This window comes from Ochotona curzoniae, unplaced genomic scaffold (genome assembly GCF_017591425.1).
Source record: "Ochotona curzoniae isolate NIBS_2020 unplaced genomic scaffold, NIBS_Ocur_1.0 contig_3520, whole genome shotgun sequence".
In the NCBI taxonomy this organism is placed as follows: Eukaryota; Metazoa; Chordata; class Mammalia; order Lagomorpha; family Ochotonidae; genus Ochotona; species Ochotona curzoniae.
Window position 1 is genome coordinate 17,696,635 of NW_024465894.1, and position 21,943 is coordinate 17,718,577.

General features: G+C 45.7%; 1 protein-coding gene across 1 annotated transcript in view; it reads left to right on the forward strand.

The window, feature by feature from the left end:
- The window catches only part of TMC2 (transmembrane channel like 2), a 44,648-nt gene that overhangs the window by 2,484 nt on the left and 20,221 nt on the right, over positions 1–21,943 (forward strand). The window contains exons 3-8 of the mRNA XM_040981721.1: positions 4,879–5,197; positions 7,409–7,552; positions 13,434–13,524; positions 17,992–18,073; positions 18,443–18,549; positions 20,498–20,596. Of these exons, the coding sequence (XP_040837655.1) occupies positions 4,879–5,197; positions 7,409–7,552; positions 13,434–13,524; positions 17,992–18,073; positions 18,443–18,549; positions 20,498–20,596 (842 nt within the window). The remainder of the gene's footprint in view (positions 1–4,878; positions 5,198–7,408; positions 7,553–13,433; positions 13,525–17,991; positions 18,074–18,442; positions 18,550–20,497; positions 20,597–21,943) is intronic.

Below are 21,943 nucleotides of genomic sequence, written 5' to 3' on the forward strand. Positions count from 1 at the left end.
TCCATGTTACATCTACCTTTTTTTGAGAGAATGTTTGCTTCTAGTTCATTACCAAAATGGAAGTCCTCTTATTAACTGATTGAAGACACTCGCAGAATTTTCTAGAGGATACAAACACATATTAATGCCTTTCTCACTTTTAAGCTATGTGGAATTAGTCTTGATGGGGACTCAGGAGTCTCTTCTATTTATTTATTTATTCATTTTATTTATTACAAATGTGAAGGGTGCACATACCCATGTGGACCTCTGATTCGGATGGAGAGGGTTGAGGTTGTGGGGGGAGGTGAGTGAGATAAATGTTTCCTTTCCCTCCAGTGTCCATTGGGGCAGGAGGGGGAAGGGAGAGAGAGTCTCTTTTTGACCCTTGCCTCCAAATCTGCTTCCCTTTCCTCTTTAAGATCTTTGCTGAATCCTAGAACTTTCCCACCATCTTACTCCATCCTCCTTGCCCCAACTGAAGGGGCTGAAGCCTTCCAAAGCAGTGAAGAATTTATCTACTGGACAAACCCATCTCTCACTGACTAGTACAAACTGGCTTCCTAACTTATTTATTATTATGCCAGTCTTTCTTTACATTGCCTTGCCAAAGACTCTCTTCCTACTGTGGACAAGGAAGGAGAGAAAGAGGTTGGTGTAGGAGTGGACTAATAAAATCTACCGTGTCACACATGCAATGACCTATTTTTGAATCTCTAAGTAGCATTGCATACTTTCCAGTGCACCTACACCATTATCTCATTATTCCCTATAGAGATCTCAGCAGCAATTTGAAACCAAGTCCCAAAGGTTGTTAATGCCAAGGTCACCGCTGTCTCATGATTCTTGCTTTCACAGCCAAGTAAACCTTCCTTGGCAAACATGCTCGCCAGACCTTCACTACAACTGGGGACCAGTTCCCAGCCCACGTCGCCCTGGGCCACACTTCCACAGTGATCTTTTAGTGCAGCTCTCACCCTACAAAGTGTGCTGCAGGGTCACTCCCCCAATTCCAGAATAGGTCAAATGGGCCTGCAGATGGTTTTCAGCTGAAGGTCATTGTAGTTGTTTTCCCTTATCCTTCTTTTTGCTTTCAGTGATTTCAATTAACCACGATCAACTCCAGTCTAAAAATATTAATGGAGAATTCCAGAAATAATTTAGAAGCGTAGAACTGCATGCCATTCTCCGCAGTGCCGTGAGATCTCACACTGTTCCCCTCTCCATCCTGCTGAGGTTGTAAATGATCACTTTGTCCAGTGCATCCACCACCCTCCTGCTAGTCAGTTCAGAGCTGTCTCAGTCATCAAGTCAACTGTCATGGAATAGCACTGCTGCCTTGTGCTCAAATAACCCTTATTTTTACTGACGGCTGACCTCGGAGTGCAAACACAGTGATGTATGGGCCAACGTAGTGGCATAGCAAGTTAAGCTGTCAGTTACAAAGTGGATATCCCATATCAGAGCCCTGGTTTGAGTTTAGCTATTTCATCCCCATCTACCAATCTGCCAATCTTTCACCTGGGAGGGCAGTAAAAGATGGCCCAATACTTGACTCCTTACATCCCATGTGAGAGACCAGTATAGAGTTCCTGGTGCTGGCTTTGGTTTGGCCCTCAGCTGGCTATTTTGGCCATTTGGAGAGTGAACCAGTGGATGGTAGATCTCTTTCTCTCTCTCCCTCTCCCTTCTTTCTCCCTTCATCTCTCTGTCTCTCTGTCTCTGTCTCTCTCTGGGACTCTATCAAATAAATCTTAAAAAAAAAAAAAAGAAAGAAACTCTTGTATCCCATATCGAAGTGTCCCATTAGAGTCCAGTGCAGCTTCCTGCTGATGTGCACTCCGAAGGCAGCAGTGCTGGCTTAAGTTCATATCCCTGCCACCCGTGTGCACCCTCGTGATAGCAGGCTTTTTTTGGGGGGGTAGTGAATTCGCAGATGGAACATTCTCCACCTGTCTCTGTATGTTTGTTTCTGCCTTTCATACAAAATGAAAACAGATAAATGAAAGTTTTTAAGAAGTAAAGTCATGCTTGTAAAGACAGAGGCACAGCACAAATTCCTCATCAGTAAAATGAGAGTTTTTCTTTTTGCCTTTGAGGGTGAATTGAAGGCAGAAGCAAAGGTCTTGGCACTTAGGAGATCATTGAACCTCCTGACTTCAGCTTACCTTGCTGTGTTGCTCTCTGAGGACAATGTCCCAGGGCCTGGAGCTCCAGCTCGCTGCACAGCACTTGTCTTCCCCGTCCACAGTGGCTCCCCATCCAGGCAGATTTCCCCAACTGCATTATGGCAGCCCAAATTCTGGGCAGAATAAAGTGAGATTTGCCACCCATCATCTCTGGCAGCCATCCTATAGTGATGACATCTAGACACTGAAACCTCAAGTTGTCAAATTCTCACCTCTTCCTGTTCTTTGCGCTGCCTCCCAGGGCTGTGCAGGCCTTGCAGGACGACAGAAAGGTGAAACGCCTTTTTGCTTGGTCATGTGAAGAACAGTACCTGTGGGAAAACTTCAAAAACTCTGGATTGGGTGGGCATGTAGTGCAGTAGTTGAGGCACTCCTTGGGACATCTGCATCCCATAGTGAAGTGCTCAAGTACAAGTTCCAACTCTGATTCTCAGTCTAGCTTCCTGTCATTACACACTCACACAGATGATATTTCCATTGCATTTCCCTATGGCACCTAGAGGTGGCTGCCTGTCCAGAAGTCAGGTTCCTTGGAAGCAGAACTTGGGATAGGGATTTCTATATATAGTAATCTGCTCTCAGGAGACAAGGAATAAGGGAGACTGGATCCTGCAGGGACGGATGGGAGCTGAGCAAGGATCCATGTTCAGCTGGAATCTAGTTTCCATCTAATCCCATCGGGGAGTCTGGAGCATGAGTAAACCACAGACTTGCTCTGCCTTGAGATAGAAGAACTGGATTTTTGTAACCCTGGATCAGTCAGTGATTGCTGAAGGATGGCCCAAAGAGAGGAGAGGGATATAAATCCGCAAATATTTATTTCTCAGCAGGGTGGTGTCCACCATCCCAGGGCTCCCTGGAGAACAGAGAAGTTGCAAGCTGGCAGAGCCCACATGCACAGCATCTAATGCTGGTGCACACACTGGAGTCCCCAAGAGGACGCTGAGAATATGCAGCCTAGCAGGGTTTCCCAGGTAATGCTCAGCAGAACCAAGCTGTAGGCCCAGGCAGCCAGGATCAAATCCTCAGCTCCACCTGTGCCCACCCATGGTCAACCTGATCCGGCTGCTATTTCACAGGGTGAGTTTTCGGAGTGTGAAAGGGCAGAACTCATGGTTAGGAAAGCAGACAGGCAGTCTCACTGAAGGAACTGGGGTGCGGAAAGGTCATCTATCTGTAGGCACAGAGATAAAGAAATGCGAGAACTGGGACTTCTGTGCAGACCAGCTGGCTCCAAGTCTGTGTTCTGTTCATAAATGAAAAAAACTCTTGGGGCAGTGTCATGGCTTAACCAGCTACCCTTGGTATGGCTATCCCATAAGAATGCTGATTAGACTCCTTGCTGTTCCACTTTCAATCCAGCTCCCTGCTAATGTAACTGGGAAAGCAGCAGCAGATGACCCAAATACATAGGCCCCTGGACCCACAAGGGAGACCTAGCTACAGATCCAGGCCCCTGGCTTCACCCTGGCCCTGTCCCAGTTCTTGCAGCCATCTGGGAAATAAACCAGCTGATGGAAGCCTTCTGTCCCTGTCTCTCCTCTCCTCCTCCACCTTCTCTATTGTTCTGCCTTTCAAATAAATCTTTTTAAAATCTTGATTTTAGGAGTGTCTGGGTCATGACACCCTCAGATGTCAGTCCTGGTGCTGTGTTCATTAACAATCAAATTAGAGGATTAATATACCCATGTTATGATCTGAGACTTGGAGAGAGCAACTGATTCATTCAAAAATGGTCCAGCTAAGAAGGGGGGTGGGGAGAGGTTGGTTATTAACACCAGACCCTCCCGGATATGCCTGTATTTTATTTGTAAATGCCTTACATGATTGGTTGTTCTTGAACTAGCTGTTGAGCAAATGGCTGTGGAAAGTTCACCCCACAGAGAAAATTGTACTCCACTGGCTCTATCACAGACTACCACTCAGAGGGGAAAAAAATACATATATCAGGAGTGTTGAGGAACTGGCTTAACCCGGCAGGGCAGCTCTCACCCTCCACTCCTTCCTCGTGCTGGAAAAAGGCACATCAGCAGACAGCAGCCCAGGCCAGGCCTTGATGGCTCAGTGATCCATCCTTACTGGATGGATGCCCACCCCTGACCTTGGCACTGGGGGCTGGACCATGACTCAGCTCTCACCCAAAGACCTGGCCATCAGAGGAGAGAGGCAATCCCTACCCCTGGCTCCCAAGGTCGGTGGCCTTGGGAGCTCTGGGGAGAAAGGATTAATTCCCTCACCCATCACAAGGTTCTAGACTGAGACCTCCTATAACAAAAGACAGATCAATAAGAGAGAGAATGCAATGTGTTTAAGTTTTTCTGTGACTTGGCAACTTTCAGCTAAGACCCAAAGACCTGGGGAAAGCTATACTTCATAGATAGCTGTGCAGACTTAAGGACAAAAAGGGGTAACCAGCAGGGGAACCCCAGCAAGGCCAGTTAGTTCAGGTTCTTGCTCTCTGAGTGACGTTTCTTCCCTCCCTATACAGGGCAGGACACCTGTCACACAAGGGTCTCCAAGGGGAATCAGTCATCTGTGGCTTTCCCAATCAGCTTAAAATACTTAGTGTGCCTCCTGCGGGTTGGGGTGTCATGTTCTGTGCCCAGAACGAGCCTCCTGGAATTCTGGTTTCTCTCCGTGGGGGCAAGGGGGGGGGGGACACTTTCCAGGGACCAAAGCCCCCAGAACAGTCAGTTTTCTGCCCCTACAGGTGACAGATCCGGGAGGAGGCCCTCAAGGAAACCAGTCCCCAAAGCCGATGCGGCACAGGGCAGGCATGGAGCCCAATCGGGCAGAAAAGAGCGAACCCTGGGCAGCCCTAGGCTGGGGTCCCCCAGGAGGAAGCAGGCGGAGAGCAGGCGACGTGACCTGGAGCTGCGGGGACGGGAACGAAGCTTTGCCGACAGGGCCCGCGACAGCAGGAGGAAGAGGGACGGGCGGGCTTCCCTGAAGGAGCAGAGCGCGTCCTCGAAGAAAGGAAAGAGACATCGGAGGAAAGAGGAGGCGTGGGAGCGACAGAAGAAACCCAGGTGTGTGGGGCTGGGACCCAGGGCCGCCCAGACCTCTCCTGGGAGGAGCTGATCCCTTCCTGGTGAGGCAACCCCTGCCAGCTTGCAGCCTCCAATCTGGTTACTGCGCAGGGGGCGGATGAGGCTTCCAACCTATTACAGATGAGCCTCCTCACACAGGCTGGTGAAACTGAGTGGACATGGCAGCGAGGGGCCACCAATGCCATCAGCTGAAGGAACTTCAGGGGATTTGGGAGCCTTGGGAGGGTTAAGGCTGCCCTGCCCTGCTTTGGACCTGTTCCCAATTCAGGAAGGGGTCTGGCTCTGAAATTCTGGGTGATGCAGGAGTCTCAATTCTTTCTTTTGCCTATTTTGCTCCGTTAGCACTAGCACATGTGGGATAATGGACAGAACAAGCTCATGGAATCAGAAAGTGGAGATTTCATTTTTCCAGATGTATTGCTACCAATTTTCTGCTAAAATTTCTTGCTCTCCTTTCCTCCCATTTTTACTCGCTAGGAAAAATAAATATAACCACATCTCGGGAATCCCCTGTGATGTTAGGTAGGGTTTTGGAAGCAGTTGGAAATATTAGATTTAGGGCAAATATTTGATGTTCCCTCCTTCTGCGTCTAGCAGTTCTCTGCCCACACAAGTTTCCACTGTCCTGAGTGGACCCCGGGTGAAGGTGTGGCTGATGCTGAATGAGGGGAAGAGCCAGGGACTCATTGGTGCTATTTTCAGCTGTGTATTAGGACAAGATGTAGAGAACTGAAGAAGACCCCAATCCCAGCCAGACAGACAAGTTGCAGGCTGCAGGGAAGATAGCATAGTGTTTGATAAAGCGCTGTACTGCTGGGGTGCCAGGTACCAGGCTTCATCCATGCACAAGGTGAGCATTTCAGGAAGGTCTGGAGAACAGACAACCCCTTAAATCAAACAGGACACCCCCTAAATCAAAGGAACACCCTTTGCAAAGATGTAAAGTCAGTTATTGGGAGTGAGTGTGAGGTCTGGCAGAATACCCGTCCTGGGCATTCTCCTGTTCCAGGACACCCTCTTTGCTCCCTCAGGAGTTCATCAGAAGCTAAAATTAATAGAGACTATTGCAAGGGAACGTCTGAAACCTGCAGGAACTCAAGCCCACATCCTGATTCTGCCTTTTATGAAACTGGCTTAGTTGCCCAGGTACAACTGTTCTCCAAACGGCTCAGCTGAGAGTCACCATGGCAATCATAAAGAAGTCCCTGGGGAGGCTCTGAGGAGCACTCCCAATTGTTGGATTTTGCTGCACAGAGCACCAGTGTTGGCTGGAGGATGGTGCGAGTGATTCCACAAGGGTTCCAGCTGGATGTTTTCCACAGCCATGCTGTCCAATGTAATAGCCACCAGTCACACATGGCTTCAAGCACTAGACATTTAGATAACAGGACTGAAGAAGTGAACTTCCAACTTAATTTTAATCCAGTGCTAATACAACAGTTGACACAGCAACAGTGAATTCACTTAACTTTGACAGATGACTATAGTTTTGTAATGGCTATAAAGCATTTCTTATAGGACACAACTAGCTAATTTTGTCATTGTAGAAGCAAATATCAAAAGAAGATGATGTTGTACTACTTGACCAAGTTATTAGAGAACTCTTAAGTGTGCCTAAAATGACGTGGGTATGATTTGCTTTTCCAAGTACAAATTTATGAAATCCAAACTCAGATGGAATAGGTCCAATGAAAATGTGATATCTGGGTTGACACACACTGTGAGTATAGAAAGATTCTGAAGACATTACCAAAAAAGATAATTCTGTAAGTATCTCATTAATAATCAGTACATTGATAATATATTGAAAGTGCCATTTTCAAGTGAAATATATTGTGAAATCAAGTTTATTGAGTACTTTTTCTATTTTAATGTGGTGACCAGAAAATGTGTAATTGTAATATATGACTCACAATCTACTGTGGGCCAGCACTGCCCTGGAGTGTGGCACATCAGGGAAGACTCAGGGAGCTCCTTAGGGCAATCACCCTGCCGTGTCTTGGGCTACAGGGTAGAGTTGGACTCTCTGACAGAGGTGGGTGTTGCAGGGCTTCTGAGGAGGGGGCAGGTGAGGTCAGCCAACTGAGTGCCAGGGAGCCTGCTTCTCTGTGAGGCCTCCCCATTCTACAGCAAGCAGTGACACCCACCTGCCTTCCATCTCTCCCCGGGCTTCCCTGGCTTGGCCTCCAGGTCACTCTCGTTAGCCTCCAGTGAGGACTCTCTGTCTGAGGAGGAGTTGGCCCGCATCCTGGAGCAGGTGGAAGAAAAGAAGAAGCTCATTGCTACCATGCGGAACAAGCCCTGGCCCATGGCCAAGAAGCTGACTGAACTCAGGTAAGTGGGTGGGCAGTGGACTAGGGCTTCTCAACATTCAGAAGACTCAGTTCCTTCTAACGGGAATGGGAGGCCCTTCCTGCTCTCAGCCTCCCACCTCCCCAGCACAAGCACAGCACTCAAACACAAACACATTACAGGTACCATGAGAGCCAATGCAGAGATGAGCCATGACTGCTCATGGAGGCCCTGCTGCTTGCCAGCACCAGGAGGGGCATGGAAGGGCAGGGACCCTTAAGTGTGCAGCTCTCCCATTACCTGGCCACCCTCATTGTCTGCTAGTTTCTGTGTCTCTCATGACTTCACACATACATGTCTTTCCTGGGGGAGCTCTCTCCGACAACCTCCTCCCTTACCCCCAAAGGACTCCAGCTTCTCATGTTCTTTATTATTTTTTTAAACCTTTTTGTTGTTATTTTAATATTGATTACATGAGTGAAGGGATTGCAGACTCATGTGGGCCTCTGATTAGGGTGGAGCGGGTCAGGATGAGGGGGAAAGTGGGGAAGACAGACATTTAAGTCTTTTCTCCTGGGTTAGGGGAAGGAAGAATAGAGGGGCAGGGGGAGTACACCACTCCTTGCTGTCACACTGCACTGGCACTCTTGGATGGAGATGGTCATTTGGCGTCCTCTTTGAGGCCCTGGTGCAGGGAAAACTGTATTGAGGATGTTACTTGACTGGTCTTGATTATTCTGAGAAGTTGTCAGCTTCAACACACCAGAGGGTGAGAAATTTTTTCTAAAGTCTGTTGGCTGATCATGTGTACCTCCATGTGCCCACAGACCTAGCTGCCTGTTGTAAAGCTTGGCCTGCAGTATTGTTCAACCTGTCCTGCTTTCCATCTTTTGATGAGGTGCTCAAACTCCTCTGTCCCTTGCTTATTACCTGGGGCAGCAGTAGAAGATGTCCCAAGTCCTTGGGACTATGCACCCACATGGGAGACCAGGAAGAAGCTCCTGGCTTCTAACTTTGGATCAGTTCAGCTGTAGCCATTGTGGCTGCCTGGGGAGTGAACCAGCAGATGGAAGATCTTTCTGTCTGTTGCTTCTTCTGTCTGTAAATCTTCCTTTCCAGTGAAAATAAATAAATCAGAAAAAAAAGAAAGAAAGAGAGAGAGAGAGAAAGAAAGAAAGAAAGAAAGAAAGAAAGAAAGAAAGAAAGAAAGAAAGAAAGAAAGAAAGAAAGAAAGGAAGGAAGGAAGGAAGGAAGAAAGAAGGAAAGAAAGAAAGAAAGAAAAAGAAAAAAGAAAGAAAGAAGCACCCTCCATCAGGTTAGCATAGCCACTGGCTACCTGTGGATAGTGAGCAGTGACGGTCATCAGTGCAACTGAGACATCAATGTTCTTGTTCTTTATTTCAATTTAGATTCATGTACCATGCAGTGATTTATAGTAACAACAGATTGTATACTCTAAGAACTGCTGTAAGAGTAGATAAATGCTCTCACCACATAAAAATACTAAGTATGTGAGACACTTCCTGTGTTGATAAGCTTGATCTAGCCATTTCACCATACATGTGTAGATCAAAACATCGCAGAAGGCAGCATTCATATATACACTATTTTTGTTTCTCAGTGAAAAAAGTGGGGAAACTTGCCAACAGCAGCATGTGACCAGGGGCTGAGCTCCAGGCCTTGGGCTGTCCTCCTCCTAGGCTCCTCCCTCCAAAGCCTTTCTCCCTGCCTCCTCCTGTGGTTGGAGCTGAACAACCACAGGTCATTCTTGTATAGCCTTACCCCACCTAGGGGGTCACCTGAACACTTGGAAAAAGAGCAACTTTGATGCACATGGGAATGAAATCTTGGGGACCCTGAAGATCCCACAAGTCTGTTCAGCTTCCTCTGAAAGAAATCTGGCATCTCCTTGGGACTTTGAGAGGTTGGGCCTCTGTTCCAGGCATGGTGGGAAGTGACTAAGGTCTGAGGAAACCCGATCTCTCCCACTGGAGCAGGTCTCTCCAGCTAATAGGGACCCCCTCTCTCCAGCCGCACCCCTGCCTCCTTTTCCTTGTTCTCCAGAAACTTCCATCCAAGGCGTCCCAGCCCTGGGTTCTGTTCCAGCTGGTACATCTGCCTGGAAGATCTTTGCTTTCTGCCAGCCCACCTGGCCAGTTCCTATTCACCCCATCTGCTTCCCAAGGCACTGTCTGCTTCTCTCTTAACTTGATGTTCTTGTTGGCAGAGCTGTGTCTTATATGTCATTTAATACTTCTCCTGTTTAATACATCACCAACATTTGCTCAGTGTGCCCAGTGTGCCTGGCACTGTTGTGAGTGCGGTATGTGTAACAAGTCATTTAATCCTTGCAAGCACTCTGAGAGGCAGGTACTGTTGGCACAGAGAAGTAGGGTTCTTGGAGCAAGCAAAGGCAGCCAGGTTAATTCAAAGAATGTACAAGAATGTACGCTCCTGAGGGCGTAAATGTTGGCTACCAAATCTGGAGTGAGGGCCGCAGGAGCTGGAGTCTTCAGAGCTGCAATCATTCCATGGAGCAGGGCATCAGAAACTCTTGCCAGAAAGTGGTTGTCTTGTGGAAGAACTGTCTTGCCTCTTGCTTAATCCCATTTAGGCTTTCTGTTGCCTTTGATCTTTTTCTGTGTGTTTTAACAAGTGGCTTTACCCTTAACTCATTTAGCCTCTGAGCAAATGATAGTTGGAAAAGTTTACTAACAAATTATCAGCAGACAATTCAGCTGTCAGAGTTTTTGAAATTCCTTTGTCTCAGCTTCCACACTTAATCCTCAGCGGTCTCCTAGTCAGTGAAACTATTTGGTTTTATTGAATGTAGCCCATGAAATGAAAATCCAGGGGAGGAGAAATTGTTTGGAAGAAAGGAGATTTTTAAAAGTCCCAGATGGAGTTCCAGGCTCCTGGCTATGGCTTGGCCCAGCCCTACTCATTTCAACCATCTGGGGAATGAACCAGTAAATAGATGAATAGTGAGAAAGTGTGTAAGATAATTCTAAGTAAGAAGGGTAAAAGGGCAGAAAGAGAAGTAAGTTTTCTGCATTTTATTCTAAAAATATACAGCTATGTACTGAATAAAAAGCTTATAGAGACAGCAAACGGAATCTTAAAATAATATCCAATTTACCCATGGGAAGATGTAAGAAAGAAAAGTAAAAATTAAAATGCAGAGAATACATAGAGAACAAAAAGCAAAATGAAAAGTTTAAGCTTTAATATATCAGTGATTACATTACATGTAATTATTATGTGATATAAATATGCCAATGAAAAGAGATTGACAATATTTTAAAAACTAGATCAATATATTATGTCCTTCCCTCTAAAGCTCATTTTAGGGCCTGGTACGGTAGTCTAGTGGCTAAAGTCCTTGCCTTGCATGCTCCGGATTCCCATATGGGTGCCAGTTCTAATCCCAGTGACCTCGCTTCCCATCCAGTTTCCTTCTGCGGCCTGGGAAAGCAGTAGAGAATGGCCCAAAGCCTTGGGATCCTGAATCCATGTGGGAGACCCAGAAGAGGCTCCTGGCTCCTGACTTCAAATCAGCAGAGCTCCGGCCATTGCAGCCGCTTGGGAAATGAATCAATGGACAGGAGATCTTCCTCTCTGTCTCTCCTCCTCCCTGTATATTTGACTTTCCAATAAATATAAAATAAATCTTTTAAAAAGAAGCTCATTTTATTTTAAACTATTTTCTTTAAAGATTTATTTATTAAAAAGGCAGATTTGCTGAGAGGAAAGGAGAGAGAAAGCTCTTCCATCTGCTAGTTCACTCCATCAAGTGACCAGAGTGGCTGGAGCTAAGCCAGTCCAAAGCTAGGGCCCTGGAGCTTCTTCTCAGACTCCTACACAGGTGCAAAGTCCCAAGGCTTTGGGCCATAGCCGCTGCTTTCCCAGGCCACAAGCAGGTTGCTGGGTAGGAAGTAGCAACCAGGACATGAAACCGAGTGAACCTGTGCATGGAAGATCTTTGTCTCCTTCTTTCCATAAATCTGATCTGCCTTTCCAATGAAAGTAACTAAATCTTAAAAAAAAAAAGGGGGGGGGCGGGGTTGTCACTCTTTTTCCCCACAGTTTACTTGAGTGTCTTTATGATACAGCAGATGGTTCTTTTCCAAAAAGGGTAATTCAAGGAAGGAATCACATGTCCTACTCTAAGAAGTCCTGAGCCATCACGTCTTCCATTTCCTGCTTATTGGAAGCAAGTGACTAGGTTTGGCCCACATTCCCAGGGAGGAGAATTAGGCTCTTTACACTTTGAAAGGAGAAATGTCAAATAATCTGCTGTTTTGTTTTAAAATCGCCACCTGTGGGAAGCCACACATGCCTTGGCTGCCCTGGGTGGCTCAGCGCAGTCTCCAGGGCAGGTGCCAGGGACTGGCGGATTTGGATTTCCTGCTGCACTGGGTTCAGCTTCTAATTCTCATCACCCCAACTAAAAATGGCCATTGCTTCAGGACAAAGGGAACCACAACAGCCAGAGCTGGGCTGAACTGAAGCCAGGAGCCCAGAGATTCTTGCAGATCGCCCACACGACTGCAGGGGCGAAATGGGGCCACAGTGCCATCCCTGAGTATTGATTTTCTTTTGCTTTTACAACACAAGAAGCTTATCAATTTGTTTATTTTTTTATTTTTTAAAGTCAAATATACAGAGAGGAGGAGAGACAGAGAGGAAGATCTTCCACTGGCCAAGCTGCTGCAATGGCTAGAACTGAGCCAATCCGAAGCCGATCCGAAGCCAGGAGCTCTTCTGGGTCTCCCGCAGGGGTGCAGGGTCCCAAGGCTTTAGGCTGCCTTGATTGCTTTCCCAAGCCACAAGCAGGGAGCTGGATGGGAAGTGGAGCTGCCAGGATTAAAACTGGCGATCCTACTGCATACAAGGCGAGAACTTTAGCCACTAGTCTACCACACTGGGCCCAAAGCTTAGCAATTTAAAATAACACTCATTGGTTACTTTACAGTTCTTTAAATCAGAACTCCAGCAGGGAGCAGCAGGATTCTCTGCTTAGGGTATCACTGGGCTGAAAGTAATGCATGAGCATGGCAGTGGTCTTCATCAAGGTTCTCTTCCAGGCTCACTGCTTCATGGAAGAATTCATTTCATTCTCCTGCTGTCTGTGTAGCCTCTTCTCAGAAAGAGAAGCAAGAATTTTGTGCTCCTGAGTTCTCTGACTTCCCCTCACTTACCACAACCCTCTCTGCCTTCCTCTTTTTGTTGTTCTTCCTGTTGTTTGTTTGTTTTCTTTGAAAGGCAAGAAAGAGCAGGAAAGACAGGGACAGAGATGCACAGGCAGACATCCCATGCACTGATTTCACTCCTCAAATGCCAAAAATAGCTGGAACTGAGTCAGGCCAAAGCCGGAAGCCTGTAAACTCAAACTAGATCCCCCACGTGAATGTTAGGAACCCCATGAGGCCCTTGGGCCATCGTCTGCCACCTCCGGTGCACTAGCAGGACTGTCAGACTTGGATGTGAGCCCAGGCTCTCCAGTGTGGGATGCTGCAGCCGAGCGGCATCTCCAGGCCCGCACCAGCTTCCGCCTGACTCTCAGTTTTAAAGCCAGTAGTCCTAACTACAGCTGCCATGTGTTTTTGCTGTGTAGCACAGCTTATTCACAGATAGGAACCAAGGAGTAAAGGCTATGGAGAAGAAGGAGAGAATTTTGATTACCACTGTATCTACTCTGTAGGCACTTGGGAAACTTGTACTTGACATTTGGAAAACATCAATGGGAAAAATGGGGGGAAAATGCTCTGGCTTCATAAAATTTTCATTTTAATCAGGAATATGAAAATGCATGAGGCTTTCAGCCACACACACACACACACACACACACACACACACTCTTCACAGTGCATGTTTCCTTTGATTAGATGGTGATTAAATTCCTGCCCTTTTTTCTAAGCAGGGAGGCCCAAGAGTTTGTGGAGAAGTATGAAGGAGCCTTGGGAAAGGGGAAAGGCAAGAGACTGTACGCATACAGGATGCTGATGGCAAAGGTGTGTGTGCAGAGCTGGTAACCCTGTGGGAAAGACCCGCTCAGCTCCAGCATCGGGGCCCAGGAGGGAGGGCATCCCATGTGCATTTTCAACTTCACCATTTGCGCCTAGCTGTCTCCAGAATCCTGAGCATGAAGGTCAACTGAGCCCTCCAGTTCATCCATGAAAAAGAGCCATTTTCTGTAGAAGTATCTGTCAGGGCTCTGACACATTTGAGACTCATTTTCTCCCTAGTGAATAAATTCACCGAAGTCTTAAAAAAAAGGGGGGTTTATTTATGTTGGAAAGGCAGATATACAGAGAGGAGGAGAGACAGAGAGGAAGATCTTCCATCCAAAGATTCACTCCCCAAGACGCTGCAACAGCTGGAGCTGAGCCAATCAGGAGCCAGGAGCCTCTTCTGGGTTTCCCACACGGGTGCAGGGTCCCAAGGCTTTGGGCCATCCTCGACTGCTCTCCCAGGCCACAAGCAGGGAGCTGGATGGCAAGCAGCGCCCATATGGGATCCTGATGCATACAAGGCAAGGACTTTAGCCACTAGTCTACCACACTGGGCCCTTCACCAAATTCTTAATGTTAAAATTGCTGGGATCTTATTTTCCAAGCCCAAAGGAGGACACATGGAGTTGATGATGTTCCAGGAAGCTGAGGTGAGACCTGTAGATGGCAGTCATGAGGGCAGCCTGCTTTATGGAGTATGTCATCTGGGCCGCTGCCTTAGGGGATATGTTCTGTGAGTGGCAGTTTAATGTGGGAGTAATGAAGGACATTTCCCTTGAAGTGTTGAAGTAGCTACTTGCTCAGAAGGCTGCACTGTTTGAGGACTTGAACAATCGTTGGGCTCATCATTCTGGCTTCCCATAGTTGCCTTTGGTTTTCAACAGTGTCTTGGCTTTGTCTTCCTAATATTTTCTCTTGTAAAACCACTTGGCCATGTTCTAACATAGATATTGATGTTTTAATTTATTTTTTAATCCTTAAGGTTTGGAGGACTCCTTGTTGATATAATATTTAGCTTTCACTTCTATGAAGATTGTATACTACTCAAGCTTTCTATCACATTCCTCAACAAAGTTATTAATTTTAATAATCTTTTCCATGTTCTAAGTTTATTTCCATATTGATTACATTCTAGTTGCTTTGGCAAATGGAGCAATTTGTCATTAATTTAATAACTAGTTATTTGTGATATGTAGGAAAGCTTTAAATTTGTGTATTAATTTTGCATCTGATTTATTATACTTGATAATTCTAATCATGTCCATTTGATTATGTATGTAAAATGATTTTTGTTGTGTTCTTCTAAATCTAATATATCAATTATTCTTTCAGATTTTTTTTATTTTTAATTGAGAGAGTTACACATGAGAGACAGAAAGAGATTTTCCATCTGCTGGTTCATCCCCCAAATGCCCAAATGGCCACAATGACCAGAGCTGAGCCAATCTGAAGCCAGGGAACTTCTTTTGGGTCTCTCATCTAAGGTCTTGAGTCATCCTTGCTGCTTTCTCAGGCCATAAGCAGGGAGCTGGACTGGAAGAGTAACCAGGACTCTAACTGGTGCCCATACAGGATGATGGTGCCACAGGCAGAGACCTTAGCCTACTATGCCACAACACCAATCCTTAATGTATCAGTTCTATCCTAAAATGGGGGCTAGTAATTCTAGAACAACTTCAGGTGATAATGGGGATGATAGATCTGGAAACTAATAACCCAGTCTCAGAGCCCCCGTCTCACATAGCCTGAAGGAACAGAGGTGGGGTTTCTACCCATTCCCTAGCCCCATTTCCTGGCTCTGTCAACCAAGGGAAGATGACACTGCCAGGGCCTGACCTTCTCCCAAGCCTCTCCGCCTCTGCCACAGCTCTGGGATGTCACTCATCAGCTGTGAACCCGCACAGCCTCAAGGGCTGTTGTATGCTTTCCCAGGGGTGGGCCGGGCCTCCAGGAGCCTCACTTGGCACTGTCTGTTACCTCTGCTCTAGTCCTGAGCCTCGCAAGCCTATATGCTATCCCGATTTTATCAGCACCCTGACAGCAGATCTGTGTCACAGGCAGTTTATGAACCTGATATATAAAACCAGATACTGGATGACTAATTCACAAGCAGAAATAACCAATGCAAGAAGCAGGAAGTTCTAAGTCCACATCGGTGGTATCTTTTAGTTTTGACAGTCAAGTTAGTTACCTGGAAAGGAAAGTCATCATCCCAAGTCCCATCTACTAATTACAATGAAAGCCACAGCTGGAGACACCCAAATACTCAGCCAGGATGGCTGGCAATGCTGTGCTTACAGACAGACTCCTATTGGAAGCCAAATCAGCCAGACACTTGCTGAGAACAGAGTGAGAAATAGGGCAAACAGTGGGAGTGTCTGCCATCTACTATCCCCACGTCCCCCCAGAACTTTTGCTTAGAGGATCCTCTTCCCCTGTACATCTGTGACTATCTAATTTTTAAAAAGATTTATCTATTTTTATTGGAAAGGCAGACATACAGAGAGAAGGAGAGACAAAGAGAAAGACCTTCTATCCTCTAGTTCACTCCTCAAGTGGCTGCAATGGCCAGAGCTGAGCCAGTCTGAAACTAGGAGCCAGGAGCTTCTTCTGGGTCTCCCACGTGGGTACAGGGTCTCAAGGCTTTGGGCCATTTTCTACTGCTTTCCCAGGCCACAAGCAGGGAGCTGGATGGGAAACGGAGCAGCTGGAACATGAACTGGCACCCGTATGGGATCCCAGTGATTGCAGGGAAAGAATTAACCCAATTGAGCCACTGCACAGGGGCCAATCATCTCCAAATGACAGATGATTTCCTTCTTGCTGCAATAACCATTCAATCAGGAAGGACATAGCAGTCAGGCTTGGAAAGCAATCTGATTCTTCCCGTAAATTTTCCCTTTGTGTCCTTTAGTGAATTTATAAAAGGAAATGTTAGCTTTATGAATATTATCTTAGGGGCCCAGCGCCATAGCATAGCGGCTAAAGTCCTCACCTTGAACACACCAGGATCCCATATGGATGCCGGTTCTAATCTTGGCAGCTCCATTTCTCATCCAGCTCCCTGCTTGTGCCCTGGGAAAGCAGTTGAGGAAGGTCCAATGCTTTGGGATCCTGCACCTGCGTGGGAGACCTGGAAGAAGTTCCTGGATCCTGGCTCTGGACTGGCACAGCACCGGCAGTTGTGCTCACTTGGGGAGTGAATCATCGGACAGAAGGTCTTCCTCTCTATCTCTCTTCCTCTCTGTATATCTGACTTTGTAATAAAAATAAATCTTTATTATCTTAGGAAATCTTTTAATAATAGCAAGTGGTCTTAGGTTCTGCTCCTTTCCACCTTGCAACCTGCTGCCAGAGTGAGAAAGAGGAAATGAGAGATATCTTTCATCTACCAGTTTGCTTTCTAAATGGCTACAACAGCCAAAGCTGGACTGGGCTAAAATCAGGAGCCAGCAACTCCTTTTGGGTCTCCCATGTGGATAACATGGGCTCAGGTGCTAGAGCTTTCATCGCCTACCTTCCCAGGTACATTAGCAGAATCAGAAACAGAGAAGCCAAGATTCGAACCAGTGCTCCTGTGTGGGATGCTGCACACAGCAATGGCTTAACCCACTGTGTCACCACTCTGGTCCCTATTAGTTGTTTGATTTTTAGATTCCAAATGGATTTCTTTCTAGGCAGTGGGGTTGATGAAAAGCAGTCCCTTAGGGGATTGACAAAGCAACTTGATACATAAGACGGCTGCTCAGGTTTCTGGTTGATACAAACGCTGGTGTCTGATCATAGCTGGGCGAGACAGAAATGCCTCAGGTAACTCCCTCCATGGTTGTTGCTTTCCCTGGAGAACAATGAGAAACCATAGATTGAGATCTCTTTACCAATTCCACCAGCTTGGTCATTTAGCAACAACTCCTATCACATGTAGATCTGAGAAGTGTTGTGATATTTCTTTTATCCAGAAATTGTACACAGAATTTCTAAAGTTCACGTGTATACTTTCCAAACCTGAGATTTTTATCAGCTGTGTAGTCAGATGGAAAATATTGCCAATACCCTGGCTTCTCTCACCCCACCCCTGACTTGTGAAAGGTAAATGCTTGGATATCCACTGCTGACAGCCTGGGATCAAACGCTGTAGAGAATGGGGACCCTCGTGGTGACATGTCAAACATCAACATGCCATCCAGTGGACCCCCTCTAACTTCCGATCCAGCTCCCTGCTAATGTGCCTGGGAAATTAGTGAGAGGATGTCCTATGTCCTTGGCCCTGGACCTGGAAGAAGGTCCTGGCTTCAGATCCCACTTCCAGCCACTGCAGCCATTTAGAGAGTAAACCAGCAGATGAATGATCTCTCTCTTTCTGTCTCTCCTTCTCTGTGTAAGTCCGCCTTTTAAAATAAGAATAAATAAATATTTTTTTAAACTTCATAAGAAAAATAACTGAGAGTTTCGCTTGTTTTATTTCAGAAATGGGTCAAGTTCAAGAGAGACTTTGATAATTTTAAGATGCAATGTATCCCCTGGGAAATGAAAATCAAAGACATTGAAAGTGAGTATTTTTGTGCCATTGCCTTTTAGTTTTCTGAAGAATTTTCCTAGAGCTAGGATTATGTCCTTGACCTTCTGGTTAGACCTTTGTAGGTTCTGTTATATTGGAAAAAAATAATGAGTGGGTTTGGACTAGTCACACCAAGATTTAAATTCTACATCCTCACACTCTAGTTTGTAAAAGAGGCTGGACAGGTAAGTTATCATTGCAGAGCCTCAGATTGTTTATCTGGGGGAAAGAAGGGTGATCAGGCTATTTGTTCCAAAGACTGATGTAAAAACTGAATCCAGCACATACAAAATGTACAACAGTGTCAGTTCTTGGCCGTGACAGCACCTTAACCCACTGCGCCACCCTCTTCTCCCCCAGGTCACTTTGGTTCTTCAGTGGCATCGTATTTCATCTTTCTCCGGTGGATGTATGGAGTCAACCTTGTCCTTTTTGGTTTAATATTTGGTCTTGTCATAATCCCAGAGGTAAGATGAGAGCTTCCTATATCTGTTGGTAGTGCCAAGGCTTATCATGATCACCATCATCATTTTCATTAACCAAACACTGTTTTACAAAACAAGTCAGTCATTCGGTACAAAGAATGGAACCAAAATTCTTGTGTTTCTGAATTAATTACAAGATATCATTTCTCAGCCTTTTGGCTAAGACCAAGTGAATTAATTACAAGATGACTTTACATTTCATTATACCTTAATCAGTGAAGTAGTAAAGAGCTAATATCTCAGTGAGTTTTTCTATTTTTTTTTTTAACATGTATTAACTTATTTGAATAGCAGAATGATAGAAAGAGGGAGAAAAAAAAACCTTTCATCTACTAGTTAACTCCCCAAATGACTGCTGTGGCTGGGCCTGGTCCAGGTCAAAGCCAGGATCTTGAAACTCCATCTGGATTCTCCCCTCTGGGTAAGAGGTCCAGGTACTTAGACTATTCTCCCCTGCTCTCCTAAGCACCCCAGCAGGGAGCTAGATCAGAAGTAGAACAGTCAGGACTCAAATCAGTGCTACCACATGGGATGCCAGGCTCACGATGAAGGTATAAGCTGCTGTGCCACAAAGGCAGCCCATGCTTTCTGGTTTGCTTTTTGTTTTGTTTTGTTTTGTTTCTAACCCTGTGAAAAAGAATGATAGGATGCATGATGTTATCATTTTTTACCAGTAAAAACTTTGCCTTTGAGTATCACTCTTAACTATTCCCTCTCTCTTACAGTAGATGTAAGTAGACCTTTACCTGCAGATAACTGAGAGACAAAACAGGGTACAAGTGACACCTGCAAATCACATGGCAGGTTTGTGTTTCATGAATTAAGACCCCAGGTCCCCATAATACTACCCTGCATTCTTTCCCAAAGGAACACGGGTTCCAGAGGCCAGGGTTCTAAGTGACACAGTCCTATTGAATTGGCTGGTGCTGGTGCTGGGTATGCAAGCACCTGCAAGTATACCTACTTCAAGAGCGCTCAGCATTAATTCTCCCTGGGTGTTCAGCATTTTCTTTCCTATGGATTTATTCATTGATTCTAGGAAGACCTGTCCCTATCTTGCTGTAAATGATTCTGCAAGCATGTTGAAGGCAATTCTTTCTGCAGGCACGTGTGACTTTTGTACACACCCATTTTTCAGAAAACGGATTACTTTCAACACCATGTGAATTAAAGCAGATTAGTCAAAAGAGGATGATGGTGCATTATAGCAGCCGTTGGTAGCAAAGGAGTGTCACATCATTTCTAAAAGCATTGGATGCTTTTCTATAGCACCTATGGATGAATGCCAACAAATATGTCACTAACCCTCCCGTCTAGTTCCTTGCATTCACACTTGGAGATCAGCAGTATGTGTCCACTTAGCCCTGTTTATATTTCACTCAGCATCACTCTCTGACTCAGGAGTTAGGATTTTAATCCTCTGACAAATGTAAGCAAATGCTCCTGCACCCACTCTAGTTCTCCCCAGGGAGGAACTATTGTTAGGAGATAACTGATGTCCAACAATATGCAGTTCATTAAGTAAGCTCATTATAAAGCACATACAATCAACTATGTACTTCAGAATACTTTTTTTGAGAAGCACCTTATAGCATGGAGAATTTGTCATAAAATATTACATTAACCAATTAAGTAAATATATGCTAATAGATAGTTGGATAATCAGAAATGACCAAAAGGAAATACACAGATACCTAACAGTGATTCAGAAGGGGATAAATTATTTTTAAATATTCTGGTGGTTTTTCCACATTTTGTACAGTGCGTGTGTATTACTTTGGAAGCCAGGAAGGGGGTTAATGTCACTCACAAAAAAGAGAATGTCTGTGTCCTGCTCTTGAAAGGCAAGTATTCAAACCAGGACGGGTCGTGAATGTGTGTGCATTTGTGTTTGCTCTACGTACACTCCTGCATTCTCTCTTTGCTCAAGGTACTGATGGGCGTGCCCTATGGAAGTATTCCCAGGAAGACAGTGCCTCGGGCTGAGCAAGAAAAAGCCATGGACTTCTCTGTCCTCTGGGACTTTGAGGTACCATTGCTAACCCTTCAGTGCACTTCCGTTGTGGGGCTGCAAAGCCAAAACAGTGCATGAGCATGTGTGAAATACTGAATTTAATTGTTGGAAAACCAGAGCTATGATTACATCGGAGCCCAGGATGAGGAACTTACAACTATAGCTCTCTAGTCTCCATCGTTTTTTTCCCACCAGTCCCTCTCTCAGCCACACTCACTCATGGATTTGAGATCCGATGAGGCTGTTGCTCCCCTCACTCCACCATCTGTGAAATCTTTACATGAGGAGATCCCACAGTAGGGATTTCTCCCCGAGTTCCCACAGTAGGACCACAGGCTCTCTCCCCTCAGTCCTTTGCTTAGTCTCACATGACAGCTGCTACTGAACATCTAAACAGCTTCTCAGATTCAACACCTGGCCAACCAAAGTCCACACCTCTTTCTCCTGTCTTCATCACTGGAGCCACCATTCGTCCCATCATCCAAGCGAGATGTTTGATGGTCAGGTTGTTCCCCCTCCTCATCTCAACCCCCATCCAATCACTACCAATGAGCCTGTCTGCTAAGTATTTCCTGACTCAGTCCCCTTTCTCCAGCCCTTGTAGTTTTGCTACAAGTGTTGTAAGAAGCTTCTAGAAGATTTTAAAATCTCCTTTCCCTCCACTGCCAAAGTGACCTTTCAGGATTGCATGCCTGATCTGTGACTCCCCACCATGGCTGATCACCAACTCCCATTCCCAAATGGAATAAAATCAGTGTTTACGACAGAACAGTATTAACCCTGATACTGCCTACCTCTATTGACCCGTGACTAGACCCACATCTGCCCAATACCTCACACTTACTGTCCCGAAGTTCTTAAGATTAGGGGGAGTCCCCAAATGCATCCCATGCTTTCCATGCCTCCCTGCTTCTGCTCAGGGTCCCCTTGTCAAAGCTGCCTTCCCTCCTCTGTGAGGCCCCATACCCCTGTATCTCTGACTGAGAGTCCAAGGAGCCCCTGCCCACAACAGGTCACCGCTGCTGCTACCCCTCCTCATTCTCTGTCAGATTTGAGACCCATCAGAGATAGACAAAATTAAGTTGGAGTAATTTTCCAAATGATTTCTAGCAGGAGCCCCCAACTAAATTGCTAGAGTACCCTTGTTCTTTATTTCACCCAAGTTTCCCTATTGACCATCTTGTGTAGCCAAAACGTTGTTAATTATTAATCATCCCTTGCTTATGTTTAGCAAGGCATGTAAGAAGTACTAGAACTCTAAATTGTTATTAAATCTTAGAATGTACTAATTATATCTAAGTCAATTACAATAAAAAATTTGAAGTTTGGTGTTAAACCATGAACCTTACTATGTACCATTTT